This window comes from Rattus norvegicus, chromosome 8, assembly GCF_036323735.1.
Source record: "Rattus norvegicus strain BN/NHsdMcwi chromosome 8, GRCr8, whole genome shotgun sequence".
NCBI classification, from domain to species: Eukaryota; Metazoa; Chordata; class Mammalia; order Rodentia; family Muridae; genus Rattus; species Rattus norvegicus.
The window spans coordinates 72,317,549-72,337,960 of NC_086026.1; the positions used below are offsets into that span (position 1 = coordinate 72,317,549).

The 20,412-nt window shown below is 42.2% G+C and overlaps 1 protein-coding gene across 7 annotated transcripts in view; it reads right to left on the reverse strand.

Annotated features, from left to right (window-relative positions):
* The window catches only part of Pias1 (protein inhibitor of activated STAT, 1), a 113,520-nt gene that overhangs the window by 83,983 nt on the left and 9,125 nt on the right, over positions 1–20,412 (reverse strand). For 2 of the 7 annotated variants that reach the window (XM_063265154.1, XM_063265153.1), the window contains exon 1: positions 177–15,981. The exons of 1 other annotated variant lie outside the window; for it this stretch is intronic. Coding sequence is in view for 2 of the 6 variants with exons in the window: in XM_039081110.2 (XP_038937038.1) it covers positions 16,728–16,751 (24 nt within the window). In the remaining 4 variants the exon portion in view is untranslated. Of the gene's footprint in view, positions 1–176; positions 15,982–16,063; positions 16,353–16,727; positions 16,877–20,412 lie in introns of those variants that run through there. 4 more of the 7 variants (XM_039081110.2, NM_001106829.3, XM_039081111.2 and 1 more) reach the window with 4 other exon arrangements.

A 20,412-nucleotide genomic window follows, 5' to 3' on the forward strand; every position in this document is an offset into this window, starting at 1 on the left:
GGGTACAAAAAAAGAGTCAAGACAAACTTTTATAAAATAAAAGCTACATACAGCAAGAATTAACTTTCTAAAAACAGTCTGGAGTTAAGGATTATTAATTAGCATCCCTCCCATTAGTCTGCATTATTCCTGAGACTATCTAATCAGGAGGAACAAAAAATTATAAACAAGATTACCTTGTCATCCAACTCTACCACTCCTGGGTATGTATACCCAAAGGAAACTAAGTCAGCATAAAGCAGAGGTATGTATGTGCAGACAGCCTGTTTATGGCATTAGTCACAACAGCCAACCCTGGATCACCTAGATGTCCATCAACAGATGCAGAGGTAAAGAAAATGTCATGCATACTCACAATGAAGTTTTATTCTCTCATAAAGAAGAGTAACAGGAAATGGATGAAACTGGAAAGCACCATGTTAAGTCAAGCTCAAAACATGTGGAATCCAGAGTGTGCACATGCACATGCAATTCGAGTGCAAGGGAATATCTGAGGATAGGAAGGGGAGCAGCAGGAGTAGAACTATAAGGCAAGACAGGGAGGGTGTGTAAACAAAGTACGTTATACATTCATGGAAATGTCATCAAACCAGCATTTTGTATAATGAATGTGTACAACTGAAAAATTTTTAATTCAGTTTTTAATTACACTAACTTTATGTTCTTTTCTTTAATCATGGTTCAGTTAAATGCAAAACACTATGTTTTGTGTTTGTGTGTTGTACATGTGATATGTGAGTGGTATATGCCTATGTACATGTGTATCATGTACGAAACCAGTACTTACAGAGGCCAGATGCTGCTGCTGGGTATCCCACTCTGCTCATCTGTCCTATTCCCTTGACACAGCGTCTCTCAATGAATCTAGAGCTAGGATGCCAACCATTAAGGTCTAGCAATCCTCTAGTCTCCAGCTATTGATGACAAACCTTCCCTTTGGAGTAACACAACACACATGTCTATTCAATCCAGATAGGGACCCAAAGACAAAGTACAGATACTCCAACTTGGTCAATCCTAAGTTTTACTGAGGTTACTTTCAGAAGTATGAGTGAGTGGTTACGTACAAGAGCAGAAATAACTCAAAAACAGTTGCATCACCAAAGACCCACCCCAAATGACTGACAGCTCACAAAAATTAGGAAATCTGTAGTACATGGCATAGCCTTCAGAAAGTTCAACAAGTTGGTGTGTGTCTTTTCCAGGTGACTTCGGTCTAAACAACTTCTAAGTATCTCAACTGGGTTTTATTTTTCCCAGGCAGCTGGTCTGGTCTCAGTCTTCTTTGAAGCTCAGCTTGTCTGAGTTTCTTTACAGCTCTGTTCAGCTAGTCTCAAAAGGAATCTCAGCCTTTACTCTGACAGGGGTGACCCTAGTGAATATGAGTTTCAGGGACTTCCTAAGTTGTTTGAGTTGTTTACCTTCCTGATTAAAGAGCTTTCTTGCAGGATGGAATATTTCAATCTCAAAGAAGCTGTTTTATACCTCTATTCTCCACAGTATTGGAGTCATAGGCCCATGGCTGCATCTAGCTTTTAACCTGGGTTTTAGGGACTTGAACTAAGGCCCTTTTTAGCACCAAATCATCTCCCAAAATCCCTCTAACCTCCCCCTTTTTAAAATTATTTTTTATATGTAGTTATTTTGCCTGCACTTGTGTCTGTGCACTACTTGTGTGCCTGTGAAGGCCAGAAGAGTTATGAGATCTCCTGGGAGTTACCGTGTGGGTACTGGGAATCAAACCTGGATCCTCTGCAAGAGTAGCCAGTGTCTTAACAGCTGAATCATCACTCCAGCCATTGCACAACTCTTTAAAAGGTCTTTTACCTTTAAGAGGCTACAATACTGTGAAATCTCATTAGAAGGACATGTAGACCAATGTTTCTTTTCCAGTCTTTCCCAGGCTAGCCTTAGACTCCCTATGGAACCTAGGTTGACCTCAAACTTGCAGCAATCCTTCTGCCTTAACCACTCAAGTGCTAGAGTTATAGACATGTACCTCATCTCGTCTTCTTCCAGTCTTAAAATCCTACAAAAACACTGGAAGAAAGGAAAAGTCAGTCTTTCAGAACCCATCCTGAGAAGTAAAGATGGGCTGGAATGACAGAACCGTAAGGGCAGACAGAGGGTGGGGTGACCTAAATGTATTATATGCATTGTCGTAAATGAAGTTGTCAAAGAATGGGGAGGAAAAAGTGTAGACAAAAACGTAAAAGCACCCAATCGTACAGCTGTTTGGCTTTCATCCCAAAAGGGAGAGAGAAAGAAAACAAACATGTAAATTATAAATCAATCACAGATATATTTGCTAGAGTTAAGCTCTGCTAGAGAGGAAATTATTAGCTACAATTGGGTTAGAGCACATTTCATAGACTGCTCATTTGTCCATACAATTCTCATCCATGCCCACTGAAAAAACACAATGCAGGGTTGAAGCCTAACCTCAAAAAACAAACAAAATAAACAACACAAAAGCAAACAGTCCTCATACCTTACGATCCAAAGCGCTTCCAGCACATTCATTCAGCACACCAGCTGCTGAGATACAGCGCATCACTAAACGCTGTGGGCTGGCTAACCTGTTAGCAGATGCTTTTTCTATAAGCAAATGGTTTTTTGTCTTTTAAACTATAAAAAAAATGTAAGAAATGGAGTAAAAGAGATAGTCTCATTTGAAACTAGAAACCCCTGTAGTATAACTTCATATTTTCTTCAAAAAATACTTACATTATCACAGTTTTTATATTCTTGAAAATGAAAGATACTCCCTCCCCTTTGTGTTGAATCCATCAATACTGTGTTACTAGGGTTGGAACTGAAGCTCAATGGTAGAGCTCTTTGCCAGTCATAGAAGTGGCCCTGGGTTTGAACCCCATGACAACAAGAAAAATCTACTGTATTACAAATCAAACTAGAAAACATTGTATTTTGTCTTAATTAGGGTTTCTATTGCTGTGATAAACACTGTGACTGAAAAGCAACTCCAGGAAGAAAGGGTTTCTTATTTCATCCTAGTATATCCTGTGATAACAGTCCAACACTGAGGGAAGTCAGCACAGGAAATCAAGCAAGGCAGGAACATGGCTAGAAACTGATGCAGAGACCATGGAAGACTGCTGCTTACTGGCTTGTTTCTTATGGCTTGCTCAGCTTGCTTTCTTATAGTACCATAGTACCCAAGATAAAAGGTTGGCGCCATCCACAGTGAGCAGGGCCCTCTCACATCAGTCATCGATCAAGAAAATGCACTAGAAACTTGTCTACAAGTAAATCTAGTGATAGCATTTTCTCAGTTAAGGTTTGCTCTTCCAAATGACTCTAGGTTCATGTTAAGGTGACACAGAACTAGCTAGCACAGACTTGCATTCACTTGTACACTTCTTTGACAGAGTCTTACTATGTATATGTAGGTCAGACAAGTCTTGAATTTATATACCACCAGATCCAGCAAAACTTTTTAAAAAATTAATCATTTAAACCTGTGTTGTAGTAAATGATATAAATAAAAAACAAGACACCAACCCTCAATATCACCGGCAACATAGGCCACATGGCCCTGCAGAGTATCATCTCAGTCGAACTGGGCAGACTCTGGCCCAGAGCTCTCAAAATGTTTCTACCAGACTTTCTAAGTCCTCAATTTCCATCCCGCATTGCTGAAGGCTACTCTCTGGGCCCTGCTGAGATCCTGCCACCAAAGCTAGCCCCAGAAGTGGCCGCCCTTCTAGTTCCAATGGCAAAGGTCGCTGCCATGCCAGCCCTATTCAGCCAACCACCCCCTGTCATTATAGTCACAACTCCCAGTTATCCATTAAAATCACAAACCTATAATGAGCCAAGTGCAATGAGACACGCTTTTCATCCCAATACTGGGTAGACATCTCTGATTGCAAGGCCAGCCTTGACTATACAACAAGTTCCAGGACTACATAGTGAGACTCTGTCTCAAAACAAGCAAACAAACTAACAACAACAACAACAACAACAACAACAACAGTAATGAGTAAAACGGAGAGATGGCTTAGCTGGGGAAAAAACTCAGGTTTTCTGGAAGAACAGATAGTGTGTTAACCTCTGAGCCATCTCTCCAGCCCCCAAACAGCAATTTCTTAAAGGCTGTTCCAATACAAGATCTGAAATCCTAACAATGAACATTTGTTATTTATTAAAAGTCACTTTGAAAATCAGGTGTGGTAGTGCATACCTTTAATCCCAGCACATGGGAGACAAAGGCAGATGGATATTTGAGTTTGAGGCCAACCTGGTCTACAAGAACCAGGACAGCCAGAGCTATACAGAGAAACTCTGTATCAAAAAACTAAAGTCATTTCAAAGCATGATGGTACACATTTGTAACACCAGCACTTGGTAGTGCAAAGAGGAGGTCGGAGATCAGTGCCTGGAATAAAGCTCTATTTAGTAGAGTGTTTGCCTAGCAGGAAACTCTGAAGACCTGGGTTCAATTTCTAGCACTACGCAAACCAAGCACTGTAATATACACCTATAATCCTAGCACTTTAAAAGTGAACATGGAATGATCACAAGTTCAAGGTCACCTTAGGTAATAGAGAACTTGAGGCTAGCCTGGGACCCTTTCTCAAAACAACAAGAACAACAAAAACAAACTTAAAACCAGCTAGGACTACATGAAATCCTATCTCAACAAACAAAATTCATTGATCTAACCTCCATTCCAATTGATCTTTTTACGCATACATGACTTTTTAAAACCATCCACTGGTTATTTAAAAAAATATTGAGTTCAGCCAAGCATGGTGATTCCACACCTAAAAGAGGCAGAAGGGTCACGATGAGCTATATCCACAGTCCAAAGCCAGCCTAGGCTACCTGAAGTCTCAGAACAACCGAGAGTTTGCCCAGTTCCACACTTCTTCAAACTGTGATGCAGCCCACTACTGTCAGAAGTGTAGCTCACTTACTCAGATCACACCAACTGCATCAAAGGAGTCAAGTGTGGAATCTGTCAAACCCTTAGTGGCAAGTGCAGTAGTTTTCCAAAATTCAATTTCCCCTTGAAAGCTTAAATTTTATCATTAGCAATGAATACTGTCAGTTGTTTTCCTTGTAGTGACAGGCTCACTTTATTTTCAAGAAAATGTATGCCAAATACCACCCATTCTGTATAACCATACTTTGCCAAGCAATTATTTCAAATAAAAATAGTGTTTTACTTAGAAAGGCAGCTAGTTTAGTTTGCTGCTCAACAACTGCACAAAGCCTTTTTCTGAGCTAATAATCAGGCCTGCTATCAGGAGAAGCACTTCAAACATGCTTTAGAAAGTAAGCAAAGAGGGGTTCAATGACAAATCACTAACTTTTATTTCTTCATCAAGGGTATTAAAAATGTAACCAGTCAGTCTTCCTACCTTCCATGTCACACTATGTGTGTGCGAGAGAGAGAGAGAGAGAGAGAGAGAGAGAGAGAGAGAGAGTGTCTTAAGAGTTAAGAATCACATTGAGGACATCAGGCAAACTAGGCAAGCACTCTACTACCCAGCCACATAACCTGTTCAGTTTGTTTTATCTTTAAAGCATTTATCTTTTTCAATCCAAAAGTCTGATGAGGAAGAATATACCACCGGTATAACTCAGTCACACCACAGCAGGGATCATGCAAATCACAATAGCTTTATTTACCACTGATGTTAGAATTTTCAGCATGTCAAACAATGTTCTACTGGTACTAGAAAAATGGTTTTGACCTAGAGATACCCAGGGAAACATCAGGAGTCTGAGAAACAAACCCTGAGATGGTTAATAGTTGACTTATAATCACAAAACACATACATTTTCTGCTTAAGTAATTAATCATATATATTCTCAAGTATCTCACATTCAACACATAAAGGAATGGAAGAATGCAACACTTTGTAAATAATAAACAAATACTAGCTACCACACTATAATCCAAGTTCTAAGCATGAAACGTTATGGTTTGGATATGAGTTCAGAAGCTTGTTCTCCGGCAGCAGTACTATTTTAGAAACCAGTGGAAGAAACCTTATGAGTGGGGCAGTGATGGAAGAAGTCAGTCACCAAGAGGTGCTTTTGAAGGGTGCCTTATCCCTGGACCCCTCCTCTCTCTGGTGGCTCTCCTATCAGCTCCTGCCACTATGATGTTTTGCTCCACCACAGGCCTACTGTAATGGAGCAAACATGAGCTGAACCCCCTGAAATCAGGAGCCAAAGTAACCCTCCTCTCCTTAGCTGCCCAGGCCATGTCCTTTGTCAAGTGTCAGAGCCTGACAACTCCTCCTCCTTGGCCCTTTTCTGGGTAACTTGCAGAAACCTGGAATATACACCAATGACTTTGTGTTCTCTCTCTCTCTCTGTCTCTGTCTCTCTCTCTCTCATCCATCCATCCATCCATCCATCCATCCATCCATCTATCTATCTATCTATCTATCTATCTATCTATCTATCTATCTATCTTCAAGACAGGGTCTCATTGTGAACTCCTGGCTGGTCTGAAGTCACTACATATGTAAACCAGACTGGCCTCCAGCTGTCCCAGTCACCTGAGTACTGGTGATCGAAGGAGCCACCATCCCAGCCACAATGATTTTAAAATACTGGAAATATATTTACCTCATACATATGTGTAAGTACATGTCAACTAAAAAGATACTATGATATAAATAAAGCACCTTAAAAATAGGAAAAAAATAACCTTTGGAGAGATACTTTAAAATCTTAAAAACATAAACTATATATTTACTCTGAAACTTACCTGATCCTTAAGAATAAGACCCATGTGACAGTGTTTTAAGAAGACACCTTAAATTCACCATATAAGTACAAGTTAGCATGCTAAGTTCTATTTTAAGCACTGTGCCATGAAACTAGAAACAAACTCGCTCACATTCAGAAACTCAAATGCAGAAGTGTCTTGTTGTTCACTGCCAGAACCTCATAAGGCCACAACCCACTTCTTCTTAAGCCAACACCTCCTTCACTGTTACATTCATCAAATCTACTTTTTGTTGTTTTGTTTTTTTTCAAGACAGGGTTTCTCTGTGTAACTCTGGTCATGCTGGAACTCACTCTGTAGATCCAGCTGCCTTAAACTCAAGAGATCTGGCCTGCCTCTGCGCCTCTGCGCCTCTGCGGGACTTAAAAGGTGTGCGCACCTCCACTGCCCGGACCTGTCACATCGATCTTTAAATCCAACCCCAACGCTAATACTGGACTAGCTACATTAAAGGTGGTACAGCTAGATAAACAGCTCAATGGTAGAACATGTGCTTAAGCATGCACAAGACCCTGGATTTGATTCTCAGAACAGAGAGAGGGAAGGGGGGGAGATAGTGATTTGGGGGGGATTATTTTCAACAACAGCATAACAAAGTATCAAGCACCCTAGTCTTGTAGTCCCAGCATGTGGGAAACTGAGGCAAGATTATTATACACAGCAAAACAATACACAGCAAAACACAGTTTCAAGACACCAAAACAAGCACTTAAGAACTTCCTGTTTTCCTTTTGCAGCAATTGGGACTGAAGTCAATGAGTAACTCAAATGTTAAACATGGTTCTTAATAACCACCCACCACCCCAGGTCCAAGATATCCAACAGGTACACATATGGTCCAAATCCAAAATAAATTATCCTGGACAGGCTATCCAAGTTAATCTAAGAAACAACAGGGAAACAGTAAAGACAAGGCGCTGTCTAGAAACAATTCTAATTTAGACCACCACGGCAGACATGTGCATTGGCTCCCGACAAGAATGAATAGTAACATAATTTGTTAAGCTGAAAGATAGTAAACATCTACTAGACAGTGACAGAACACTAGTCAATGACAGAGCAAATGAGTAACTCTACTCTTCAAATCACAGGCTTTCCTGCTACAGCCAAGAAAGTACAACACACAAAAAATGGACTCAGGTCAAACTGGAGAGAGTCCTGAGTATTAAACCACCTAAGACTGACTGTTCTAGGCAAAGCCCCAGAAGGTTTTTGTTTTTTTAATTTTTTGTTTCTTTCACTGAAATTTTTGTGGGTTACTGGGGGAGGGGGGATGTTGTTGGGTGACACCGTATTTCTCTATATAACTGGCTGTTCTGGAACTTGTTCTATAGACCAGGCTGTCCTCAAACTCAGAGATCTGCCTGCCTCTGCCTCCTAAGTGCTGGGATTAAAGGTGTATGCTACCAGCCCTAGAAAGATAGAAAACACAGGGTGAAGGAACTTTTTGTGTGAAATTAACATTGCAACCAAAAAAAGAAACTGAAGGTAAGAAAAGATAAGAAGTGATGTTTTCAAATCCTGCAGAATCTGCACCAGTGCTGTCAGCATCCAGAACTGCTTCCTGTTCAAAACGCTCATACTTGGTTCATTTTCTTGATTTAAAGGAAAAAAGTGGTTTCTCCAGTGTGAGGAAAGTCTGAAGGAAAGGCTTTTCTGCCTTTTCACATGAGACCACTGAAACCAAAAGTGGAGGGCTCAGAAGCCTTAGCACAGGAGGGATGCCTAAGGAGGACAACTGTGCTAGGCTATGCACAGGAGGGAGCTATACCCTCCCATAAAGCCTCAAGACGGCCACAGCCTGCACTGTAGTGGCTGCCCTAAGAGTCATCGATGACTACACAGAACAGGCCCGCCTCAGGCGTCTTCTGTAAATCACTCTGTAGCCATCCTAAGCCAAAGCCTAAATCCTGGGTCATCCACACTTATAGGACAAAACAACTAAGTACTTCAAAAACTTCTGCTGCCTACTTACAAAGAACAGTAATAAGCAAATTTCCAACAAACACAATCCATTCCGCAGCTTAACCTCATCGCTCAGTTCCTTCCAGGGATCACAGCTTGGCAGATAACTGCACTCACTAGGGGTGGTAGCACACACCTGCAATCCCAGCAGTCAGGAGCCTGACGAGGAAGGAAAACCCTGAGTTTGAGACTAGCCTGGGCTACACGGTGACAGAGCCTCGAAAAGAAAAAAGCCTTCTTAACTTACATGTGCACTTATTAATTACCATAACCCAAAAAGGTTTCTTCTTAAAATAGAAAAATATTTTCACAGCCTATGTAACCTTTCCATAACTAGCTCCTCCAAACAGCATTACCTACCAATTTAAAACCATGGCAACACTGATTTCACATTAAAAATGAAAAGTTGTTCTCATTTCCACTTTTTCTCTATTAATGTTCAACACAGTTTCAACATGCCATTTAAAACTGACAAGCACCTAAAGCACAAAACTCACCATATTTGATTACTTTAATATAATTTCCAAAATCAAACAAACTTGAAATCAATTAAATATGCTTTATCATCATGGAGTTCATTCTTTATCAAATGTAATCTCACCTGACACATAAAAGAAATAGGAACAATGAAGGTAAAACAAGAAATAAGCTAAAAGCTACTAATTCACTCCACTTAGGGCACCTGAATCGGAAAAACAGCTGCACTGCTCTCTACACAGCTCAAAGGTCTGTGGTGTTAAAAATCATTTGCAAAACTTTACACAGGCTATCTGCCAAAGCATGAAAATTACAAGACAGGTTCCATACCAGGCCCCTCCCCAAACAGAACCAACTGTATAATGTTGAGCTACTAGAAAAACAAAATAGAAAGCAACCTGGATATATATCTACAAACTTGAAAGGTTTGTCAAAAAAAAATAACAGACTACAAATAAAAAGTATCAGCTGTGGATATAGTTCAGATGATAAACTACTTGCTTAACATTCATGATACCGAGTTCAATCCCAGCATGACATACATCAGGCATGCCTATCAGCCCCACATGGAAGGTAGAGAGGATCAGGAACTCAAGGTCAGCCTTCATTACACAGGGAATTTAAAGACAGCCTGGGCTATATGCAACAATATTAATATATGTGTGTATGTATACCGGGCCTGTGTATACATATGTATGCTGGCCACAATGGTGTACAACTTTAATCCCAGCACTGGGGAGGCAAAAGAAGGTAGATTTCTAGGAGTCTGAGGCCAGCCAGACCTACATAATAAAGAGAAACTGTCTCAAAAAAACATACATTCAGGTTAGAGAGATGGCTCAGTGGTTAGGAGCACTGACTGCTCTTCCTGAGGTCCTGAGTTCAAATCCCAGCAACCACATGGTGCTTCACAACCATCTGTAATGGGATCTGATGACCTCTTCTGGTGTGTCTGAAGACAGCGACAGTGTACTCATATACATAAAATAAATAAATCTTAAAAAAATACATACATACATCCAATTTAATACTGTGATTCTTTCTTGTAATAATATACACATACCTACAATCACCAAAAGTCTGCATTGATAGATGTCCAGATGTTAACCATAGTATTTCTGAGAGCTAGAATTATAAGTGCAATTTTTCTGTCTTCTTTTTAGTATTTTGTAAAAAAAATTTTTTTCCAAGCAAAATAGTAATTGCAAAACTTGCCATGCTTAGTCTTAGTACGAGTGAGACTGTCTCAAAAAGCCAAACAGTCGGGGCTTGGAGAGACAATTCAATGGCTAGCTAAGAGCTGACTGCTCTTCAGAAGCCAGGTTTGATCCCTAGCACCCACAAGGCAGAGACAACAACCTGTAACTCCAATTTCAGGGGATTCAATGCCCTCTCCTGGCCTCTGTGGACACTGAATGGAAGTAATGCATAGATATACATCCAGGCAAACACTCAAAGGCATAAAATACAAATAAAACCTCAAATTTAAAAGAAAAAGAAGGAAGAAGAAAGAAAACTAGCTGGGTGGTAGTGGTGGTGCACGTCTTTAAACCCAGCACTCAGGAGGCAGAGGCAGGGGGAATCTCTGAGTTTGAGGCCAGCCTGCCTGGTCTACAGAGTAAGTCTCAGAACAGCCAGGTCTACACAGACTACACAGAGAAATCCTGTCTCCAAAAAAAAAAAAAAAAAAAAAAAAAAGGAAAGGAAAGGAAAGGAAAGAAAGAAAAGAAGAAAAACAAACTAGGCACTTTGGCACTCACCTTAATCCCAGCCCTCTAGAGTGAAAGGCAGACAGCTTTTTGTTGAGTTCAAGGCCAGTTTGGTCTACATAGTAAGATACAGACCAGCCAAGGCTATACAGTGAAAATGCATAGTGTCCCCCCAAAATATCCAGGCATAGAACTAAAGGAAACATCTTAGCAACACTACAATTCTTGGTGGGCTAGACATCTTAAACACCTCTAGGACCACCCTGGCATCTTTAGGGAGACCTACTGAAAAGAGCTTTCAGGAAGGGATAGGTGGATGGGAGGGGGAACAGCCTCATAGAAGAAGGGGGAGGGGGCCTGGGATAGGGGGTTTATGGACAGGAAACTGGGAAAGGGGATAACATTTGAAATGTAAATTAAAAATCCAATTTAAAAAAGAGAGAGAGAGAAGAGCTTTGAAATTGAAGACTCAAACACAAGTTCTTGCCAATGAGGTTGGTAAAACTTGCCCTTTCTAGGCTTCCTTACCTCTTTCATTCCTCTCCTACTTCAAAGAACTATGCAAAAAGCAAATGTGTGTGCTACATTATAAACTGAATAGCACTACAAAACTAAGATATCAAGTATTCTTCAAACAGTAAAAGAAGCAACATCAGGAGTTCAAGATTGTCTTCAGCTACACAGTGAGTTTAAAAGCCAGCCAGGGCTACCTAGGACCACTATCCCAAAAAAAATAAATGCTTAGTGACAGAGCTGAACACTTAAGAAAACAGTACCATCAATTCTGTGAAGTAATGAACCAAGTTCTTGTTTAGTTTTTAGTATGCTACAGCTTATAAAATCCCCCATTCTGAAGTAGATACTTCTCCCTAGATCCCACTACAACCACAACCCACTTTATTTTCTTACTCCTAGTTACCAGCATGAAAGGGTACAAATTACACTGAAATCAAAAGCCTCAGCATGAACCCTGGAACAGCATGCTGATGGAGTTCACCAGGAGAAACCCAAGGTTAATCAGCTACTGCAATCAAAGGGGATTAGGAGACACTCCTGGAAGAGAAAGACAATGCAATCTCCTGGAGAAAACCAGCAAGGAAAAGGCAGCAATATTTCAAAACAATTACATGAACTACTTAAAAACTTAAGTGTTTTTCAAATTGTTTTAAAATACTGTTCCCAAGAAGTGACATAAAACAAAAGCCATCTAATGCAGCACTTCATAAAAGCAAGTCAGAGAGATTAAAATCAAATCCATGAATAAAATGTCAGATTTACTTGCTTCTATGTGAAATAAAAGCAGACAAATTACACCACAGAGATCAAAACTAAGTGGTTATTTGTTGAAAATAAAGAGACAGATATGACAACAAAATTTACTGATATGCTTACACAGCAGATAACTTTAAAAAGTATGCTTCCCTTCTCATTGGGTTCCATTATTTACTCCCTGAAAGTGATGAATCCTTCCCTCCCACGGCTCCGTCTATGAGTTAAAATAGCAATATAACTTGAGTTTTAACACAAAAGACATTTAAGAAAAAATAATGACTTCAGAAGGTGAGTGTGGTAGCTGAGATCCCAGCGTTCTGGAGACTGAGGCAAAAAGGTTGTCAATTCCTGGCCATCATAAACTACAAAGTGAATCCTGACTCTAAAAGAAAAATGTTTATTTTTGTTATTATTGTGTTTTTTTCTTTGCTGCCAGAGGTTCTCAACCTGTGAGTATCGACCCAACCCTTTGGAGGCAGAAGATCCTTTCACAGGAGTGGCTTTTCAGATATCCTGAACATCAAATATTTAAATTACAATTCATAACAGTAGCAACATTATAGTTATGAAGGAGCAAAGAAATAATTTTATGGTTGGAGTCACCACAACATAGGGAACTGTACTAAAGCATTAAGAAGGTTGAGAACCACTGTTTTAGGCTGTTTTGTTGTCTTGAGGCTTTTTTTTCCCTTTTGTTTTAACCTGATTTAGTTTCTAGATGAAGTTCTGCTATGTAAACCCAGGCTGGACTAGAACTCACATTAGTTACATCTTAACCTTTTGAGTTACTAGTATTAAAGGCAAGGGAACTGTCTAAAAAGTAAAAAATAAATTAATAAAATATTTTTTAAAGGCATGGTGACACCTTTAATTATAGTACTCCAGAGGCAGCACTGAGGCAGGCAGATCTTTGTAAGTTGGAGATTAGCCTCCTCTACATAGCAAGTTCCAGGTCAGCCAGAGCTCACAGAGAAGAAGAAGAAGAAAAAAACAAAACAAAACAAAAAAACACCACCACCACCAAATCAGAGTAGCTACAATGAAACTGACAGGTTATCACTACCAAGATCATTTGGAAATGCCTTCACCCTTCACAGTCTCCCAAAAATCACTTGTGGATATTTCGCTAATGAAAAATTGATCTTTTTTCATAAGCAGAAGTGCACAGAGAACTCACTTTGATATGTATGACTCAATCTACTTGGTACTGGCAATATCTTCAAGCTTGCACTATCCCTATAGGAGCTTTGGATCTGTTTTTCCCATCTGATCTTAGCAGAATCACTATAGATGTAAAAGGATTCACTAACAGGGCCATTAGGAAAATAATTATGAATACAATCCACAGCACAGTCTAATGTAGGCTGTGAACTGGGATAAGGAATTTCCTCAGCAATTTCTATAGAGTTCTGTATTTTCATTTAAAACTCTAAAATAAAAAAAAAAATCCAGGGTTCTCCTAATTATTTAGACTTCCCCTATTTTATTATGATATAGAATCAATATCTTTCACACACACCCTAAAAAAAAATTCCTGAAAGGAATATCTTCCAAACTTCACTGCACAAAGAAGCATATGCATTCCCGTTATCATCTACCCTGCTCTCCAAAACAGGAACAGTAAATCTAACCACAATGAAGCCTTAACAGAACTTTTAACACAGCTACCACCAGCTAAGTAATCTATCACAGCTCCTCTAAGATTTACTCAGGCACACGCAATGACACACCAATGTGTCAAAACACTTACTATAATTTGAAAAATTATACAACAGAAACATAAGAGTGGAAAACAAGTCCTCTGGAAAATCTCAAGTAGCTTTTAGAGAGGGTTAAAAAAAATGGAGACCAGTTTTAGAAAAATCCCACTTCCCATTAAGTGTTCAGTGTCTGTGTGATACTGGCTCACTTTTGTAAAAGTAACTTTACCTAACAAGACCCACACCAGGAATCTCCTCTATCCCCAAAGGCACTTTTTTTTCTTTCTTTCTTTTTCTTTTTGTTTATTTGTTTTAGCTCTGCCTATCCTGGAACTTCCGGTAGACTAGCTTACCCTCAAAAAGAGATTCACCTGCCTCTGCTTCCCAAGTGGGATTAAAGGTATGGGCCACGATGCCTGGCCCCAAAGGCACTTTCTCAACACAGAAAGAACAAAGGTACTTTATTCTTTGCATGTACTTTCCCCACGAGGTTTTCAAGCCTTACTACATGGTCCATGCATAAAACACCTGGCCAGCTATTTTTCAAATGGACTCCTAAAAATAAGAATTAGGAGGCAAAGATGATAACAACAATGCCATAGGGGGTGGGGGTGGCACAGGCCTTTAATCCCAGCACTTGGGAAGCAGGAGACAGGCAGATCTCTGAGTTCTGAGTTTGAGGCCAGCCTGCTTTATAGACTGAGTTCCAGGACAGCCAGGGCTACAGAGAGAAACCCTGCCTCAAAGCAAAAGCAAAATCAAAACCAAAAAAGATGACAACATAGTGATGGTTAGAAAACCAATTACATAACACACACACACACACTTGAGCTGTTTTTTTGTTTGTTTTTATGCAAGTTGGTGATCTCCAAAATGTCAAATTTCTGAGGCTTTCTCTGTGAAATCAATAGTCTGAAATTGGGATAAATGAAACTATCCAAGCCGGGAATGTTGGTGGATGCCTTTAATCCCAGCACTAAGGATGCAGAAGCTGGAGGATCTCTGAAGTTCAAAGCCTCACAGTGAGTTCTGGGCCAACCTCTGCAACATATCGAACCTTGTCTTTAAAAGGGGGGGGGGGTATTCTTATAATTTTCTGTCTTAAACGAGTTAGTAATAAGAAGCAAACTTAAAAGAACAAATACTCAAATCTTGTACAAAAATCTTCATATGTTAACACTCCAAAGTTACTAGGGAAAAAAGATCTTCCAGTGAGGCTTTTGCGCGCATATGCGCGTGTGCATGTGTATACACACACACACACACACACACACACACACACAGAGAGAGAGAGAGAGAGAGAGAGAGAGAGTGTGAGTCCAGAAACAAAGGTAGTGGTCTGCTTGTTCTAGAAGTTACTTCATCATAATGGAGAAAAAAATAATTTTTATTGGTTATAAAAAGAATTTCTAAATCTTCCTGAAGATTTGCAATTGCATAGCCCAATCTCCACTCTGACAGAGATGCTGGTTCTCTCTTGTGCTATAACCAGCTGTTTGGTTTGCACACAGGAAGCCAGAGAAGGGAATACCGTGTTCAGAGCCTCTAAATAATATGCGTTAGTTAAGAACTGCCTGCCTGCCTGCTACTAAACCAGAATTATTCAAGCAGAGCCCCATTTGTCACAATCCAATCATAAGGGTTCCACCAGCCCTCCCCCAACAGCTTGTGTAGTGGTATATGTGCTTTGGTAAAGGAGCCATCATCAGGTAAAGATTGGGGTGGGAGAAAAAACGGAGAAAAGGGGGCACCCTTTCATCTAATTTCGCGAGGCATGAGTAATTGGTACAGTTGAGAGGAACGATGGAACGTTCTATTTATTGGAGGTTAGGGTGGGATGGGGGGAGGAGAATTTCGTTTAAATCAACATGGCCAGCAAGATGTCCCTAACAAACAAAAGGCAACGGGGGATATAAACACGAACCATTCACCTCCATCAGCTATAGCATCGCCATCATGGTGTGTGTAGAGACCCCCAAGGCTGCTCTCATCAGCCACACCAGAGACAGCAAGAGTGGAGAGAGGTGGCTGTATCCCCACCACCGCTCCCAAATGCACACTCTTCCAGTGGGTTGTTCCCCCCCCACCCCAACCCGGTGGCCCGGAATCAAGAGAGAAACAGTAACGTCCCGCCTGGGCAGACTCCCCCTACAACCCTTTAGCCGAACCTCCAACGCCGGCTCCGGGCTCGCTAAACTTTCCAAGAGCTTCTCCCTCGTACTCCCTAGCCGATCGCCCCGGGATCGCGCATTCCCACTGGCCGGGCACCCACTGACAGGCCGGCAGCGGCGGCAGCGGGGCGGGGGCGCCTGGGCGCCGCGGAGGGGCGGGGCGGCCTGAGCCAAGTTCCCGGGGGTCCGAGCGCAGCGCCTGACAGGAGCCCGGGACGGCGAAAGAGGAAGAGGAAGCGGCAGCGGGGCAGTTTTCCCAATCCCCCTCTTCCAAGCGCAACCTACCCCCCCCCAGCCCCTGGCTGCCCGTGGGGGGGAGGGTGGGGAGGCGGGCTGCAAGGTAAGGCACCCAGGCCCCGGGGACCGCCGCTGCCGCCACGTCCCGACTCACTCTCTCTTCGCCCCGCCACCCCCGCCAGAGGCGCCCACAACAATAACACGCCGGGGACGACCCGTCAGCGCCCCCGAGGCACCCGGGGCCCACGGCCCGCCGCAGCCAGGCCCCCTCCACTGAGGCCCGGAACGCCTCTCCGGCCTACAACTCCAGACCCGGGTGGAGCCCGGCCCGAGCGGCCCCCCCAGGGTCCGACCCATCCCCCCCGGCACCAGCGGCGCCGTCTCCGCGGCCGAATATTAGAAGTGAATTCGAGCTGCGCTTTACCTTTAGTTCCGCACTGTCCGCCATCTTGCGTCTGTCAGCGCAAGCGCAGTGAAGCTCGCCGGGGGCCGCGCTGGACCCTCCCCTCTAGCGGACTTGACTCCGCCTCCGCCCCGCCCCTCAGCCTTCCCGCTCCGCCCCCTGCCTCCGCCCCACTCCCGGACCTCGTTGCCCCGCCCGGAGCACGCACAGCTGCGAGACCCACACGTACTATTTAAATAATGGCGCCAAGCGGGAGTTTGACAGTTACTACCCCCTCGGCCTCCCCGCCCCCACGCCGGCCCGGCCAGGAGCGCCCAGGGAAGAGGCCACATCTGGGGGAGGTGTTGGCCTCAGTTTCGTCCTTCATCTGCCCTCTGAGCCACTGTTGACAGAAGCCACAACGCTCCCGGATCCGCAGGATGCGTTCTGCACCTGTACCCTACCCAGCCTCGGGTGGATCACGATTAGCTAGTTTCATTTAAGGAGAATTTGAAGACGCGTTTCAGGGTTTGCGCAAATCCTCATGATGAGGCAGTAAGGCCAAAAAAATATATATTATCATTCCCATGGTATCTTTCTTTTCCGAAATAAAGGCTCTGAGGGGAAAAGGAACTCCCCTAAACAGCATGTAACAGGGGTGGCTAAGGCAAATTCTGAAGACAGCCATTCGTCGTCACGTTACCCTGTGCAGTCAGAAATTAGGGAAGATCCCTGACCTGTCGCTCATGGGGTACAGATCTGTGAGCTAATAAAATAGAATTACTAATGGTGATGAACAGCATTGAGATCAAAAGGCTAACTAAGAGAAAAATGGATTAAGGGGAGGTGTGCTTAATCCCCGAAGGGTTTTCTCCAACTGCATTGATATTTAGACTAGAAGAAAGATTATTTCATACCTACTCCTATCTACTAAAAGCTTCCTTCCTTCAAAATCCAAGCCTTTTTTTTTTAACTGACCAACGTTTTACTATCAAAATCCTCTTAACATTTGGATTACACTGAACTACCTCTGAATTCAAGAAGGCCAGATCCTGACCAGTGACCTAGATTATTTTCACTCCCACATTCCTAATTCCTAATTTTTTTTACTCCAGTATCTATAGTTTCCAACCTCCTTCCTTAACAGAATCATTTTCATCAGCATATAAACATATCAAAATTCCTCTTACTTAAATTTAAACTTCCTCTGGATACAAAATTACCTTCAGTGGGTACTCTTTTTCTCTGCTTTCTTCATGGAATAAATTCTCAAACAAGACTTCATTTTTCTACAAGTATTTGTTCCCATTTCTTCAGTGGCACTGACCTTTCCACCTATCCTGAGGCAGCTACACTGCCCTATCTTGATCTATCATCAAGAGGACTGTTCATCTATACCTTTGCAAAGCCCACTCTCAGTTCTCAGGACTTACCTAAATTGGCTAGAGGGAACTGCTAACCATTGACGTCCTTGCTTTCTCTGGAAACACAGTTGTTGAACTTTCCTCCATATCCCTGTCACTGTCCTGACATTCCATTCCTGTCTCTTCACTGAGTGACTCCCCACCCCCTACCTCTCTCTTTCTCTCTGTCCTTCCTTCCCTCCCTCTCTCCACCCCTTTTCTCTATGCAGCCCTGGAATTTGCATAAGGACTAAGTGGATCTCTGTGAGTTAGAGGTCAGTCTGGTCTACAGAACTTGTTCTAAGACAGCCAAGGCTACACAAAGAGACCCTGGGGTGGGGGTGGGGACAAGAAAGAAGGAAAGAAAGGAAGGAAAGAAGAAAGACAGACAGACAAGAGAGACACAGAGACACAGAGACACAGAGGAAGAAGAAAGATTGAAGAGTCTAAGACTCAGTCTGTGATCTTTATTCAAGCACCCAGAGCTATCAATCAACTCTTGACTATAATATAATGATTTTCAAATATCTGCAGCTTAGACTGCATCACCAAATTCGAATGCAGGCAACCGTAGGGATTCAGCTCTGCTTACAGACTGTTTATCTAACTGCCTAACATACAAGAAGCCTGTGTTTGAACGTTGATACTGCATAAAAGTGAAAATGGTGGTACGTGCCCAAAATCCCAGTAGTTGGGAGGTAAAAGTCAGGAGTTCCAGTTTCAGGCAAGCCTGGGCTACGTGAGATCCTATCCCAAAAGAAATAATTTAATTTAGTATTAATAATTTAATTTAGTATTAATTAATTATTTAATTTATTAAATAATTTATTAATTAATTTTGGTTTAGAGATACTGTGTGTGGTGGTACAGGCCTTTAATTCCAGCATTCGAGGCAGACACAGGTAGATCTCTTGTGATCTCTATGTTCTACATAGTACTCTAGGTCAGCTAGGGCTACAAGTAAGGCCCTGTCTCAAATGTAATTAATTAACTAATTAAAAGGAGGTTGATCCCTAATGTTGCTAGCTACCTAGTATCAGCTCCACATCTCATCGTCACTCCACCTTCTTCCTTGACTGTCACATTCCTCCTTGACTGCCAGGCTTGCTCCGTTCTCAACTGTCTCACAATCATCCAGTATATATATCCAATATTGTCAAAATGAAAGTCAGGGAAGCATCCTTACTCCTCTCTTTTATTTATTTCCAGTGTTAGAGCGTCCACAAGTCCAGCCGAGTTCAGCTATTAAAATATTGCCTTCTTCACGACCATCCCTCTCTTCCAGACTACAGAGGACTACCAGACTGACAGAGTCCAGGCTGACTCTGGCTTTCCTGACCCCCAGGCGCTTCTGTCTTCTTGAGCCCTATATTTGGAACTGGCCTAGATAGCAAAGGCCTGTAATCCTAGAACTTTCCGTTAACATCTGAGTGTGCAATACAAAAACATGATCCTAACACTTTGGGGTGGGGTGGAGCAAAGCAAGAAGACTTTCAATAGTTCAAGACCAGCCTGGACTACACAGTGAGTTCTAGGACAACTTGAGCTATATAGCTAGACTCTGTCTATAAACACACGAACAAACAGTTGTAGTGGCCCACGACTAATATCCTAGCACTTGGGAAGTGAAGGCAAGGGGATAAGGAGTTCAAAGGCAACCTGGGCCACACAAGTTTGTGTCCAGCTGCCCTGCAAGAGGTCTCAATTCAAAACTAAACATTTAAAACAAAATTTGGTACTGGAGAGATGGCTCAGTGGTTAAGAGCACTGACTGCTCTTCCAGAGGTCCAGAGTTCAGTTCCTAGCAACCACATGGTGGCTCACAACCATCTGTGATAAGATCTGGTGCCCTCTTCTGGCATGCAGTCACATATGCAGGCAGAATGCTGTATACACAATAAGTAAATAAATCTTTAAAACAACAACAACAGGGCTGGAGAGATGGCTCAGCGGTTAAGAGCACCCGACTACTCTTCCAGAGGTTCTGAGTTCAATTCCCAGCAACCACATGGTGGCTCACAACCATCTGTAAAGAGATCTGATGCCCTCTTTTGGTGTATCTGAAGACAGCTACAATGTACTTATATATAATACTAAATGAATAAAATCTTAAAAACAACAACAACAACAAAAATCAAAATTCGGCCTTTTCTCCTACTTCCAGGCACAAAACACCAAAAGCTCCCAGCAATTTTCTGATAGCTATGTCTTTTTGCTATCCTGAGGTTCCCCCCATCCCCGCCCCTCTTTCAGCTGAGTATGTTAATCAGGTGGTTCTGGCTGAGTCACCTCAAGAGCTCAATAGGGGGTTCATAAAGATTCTC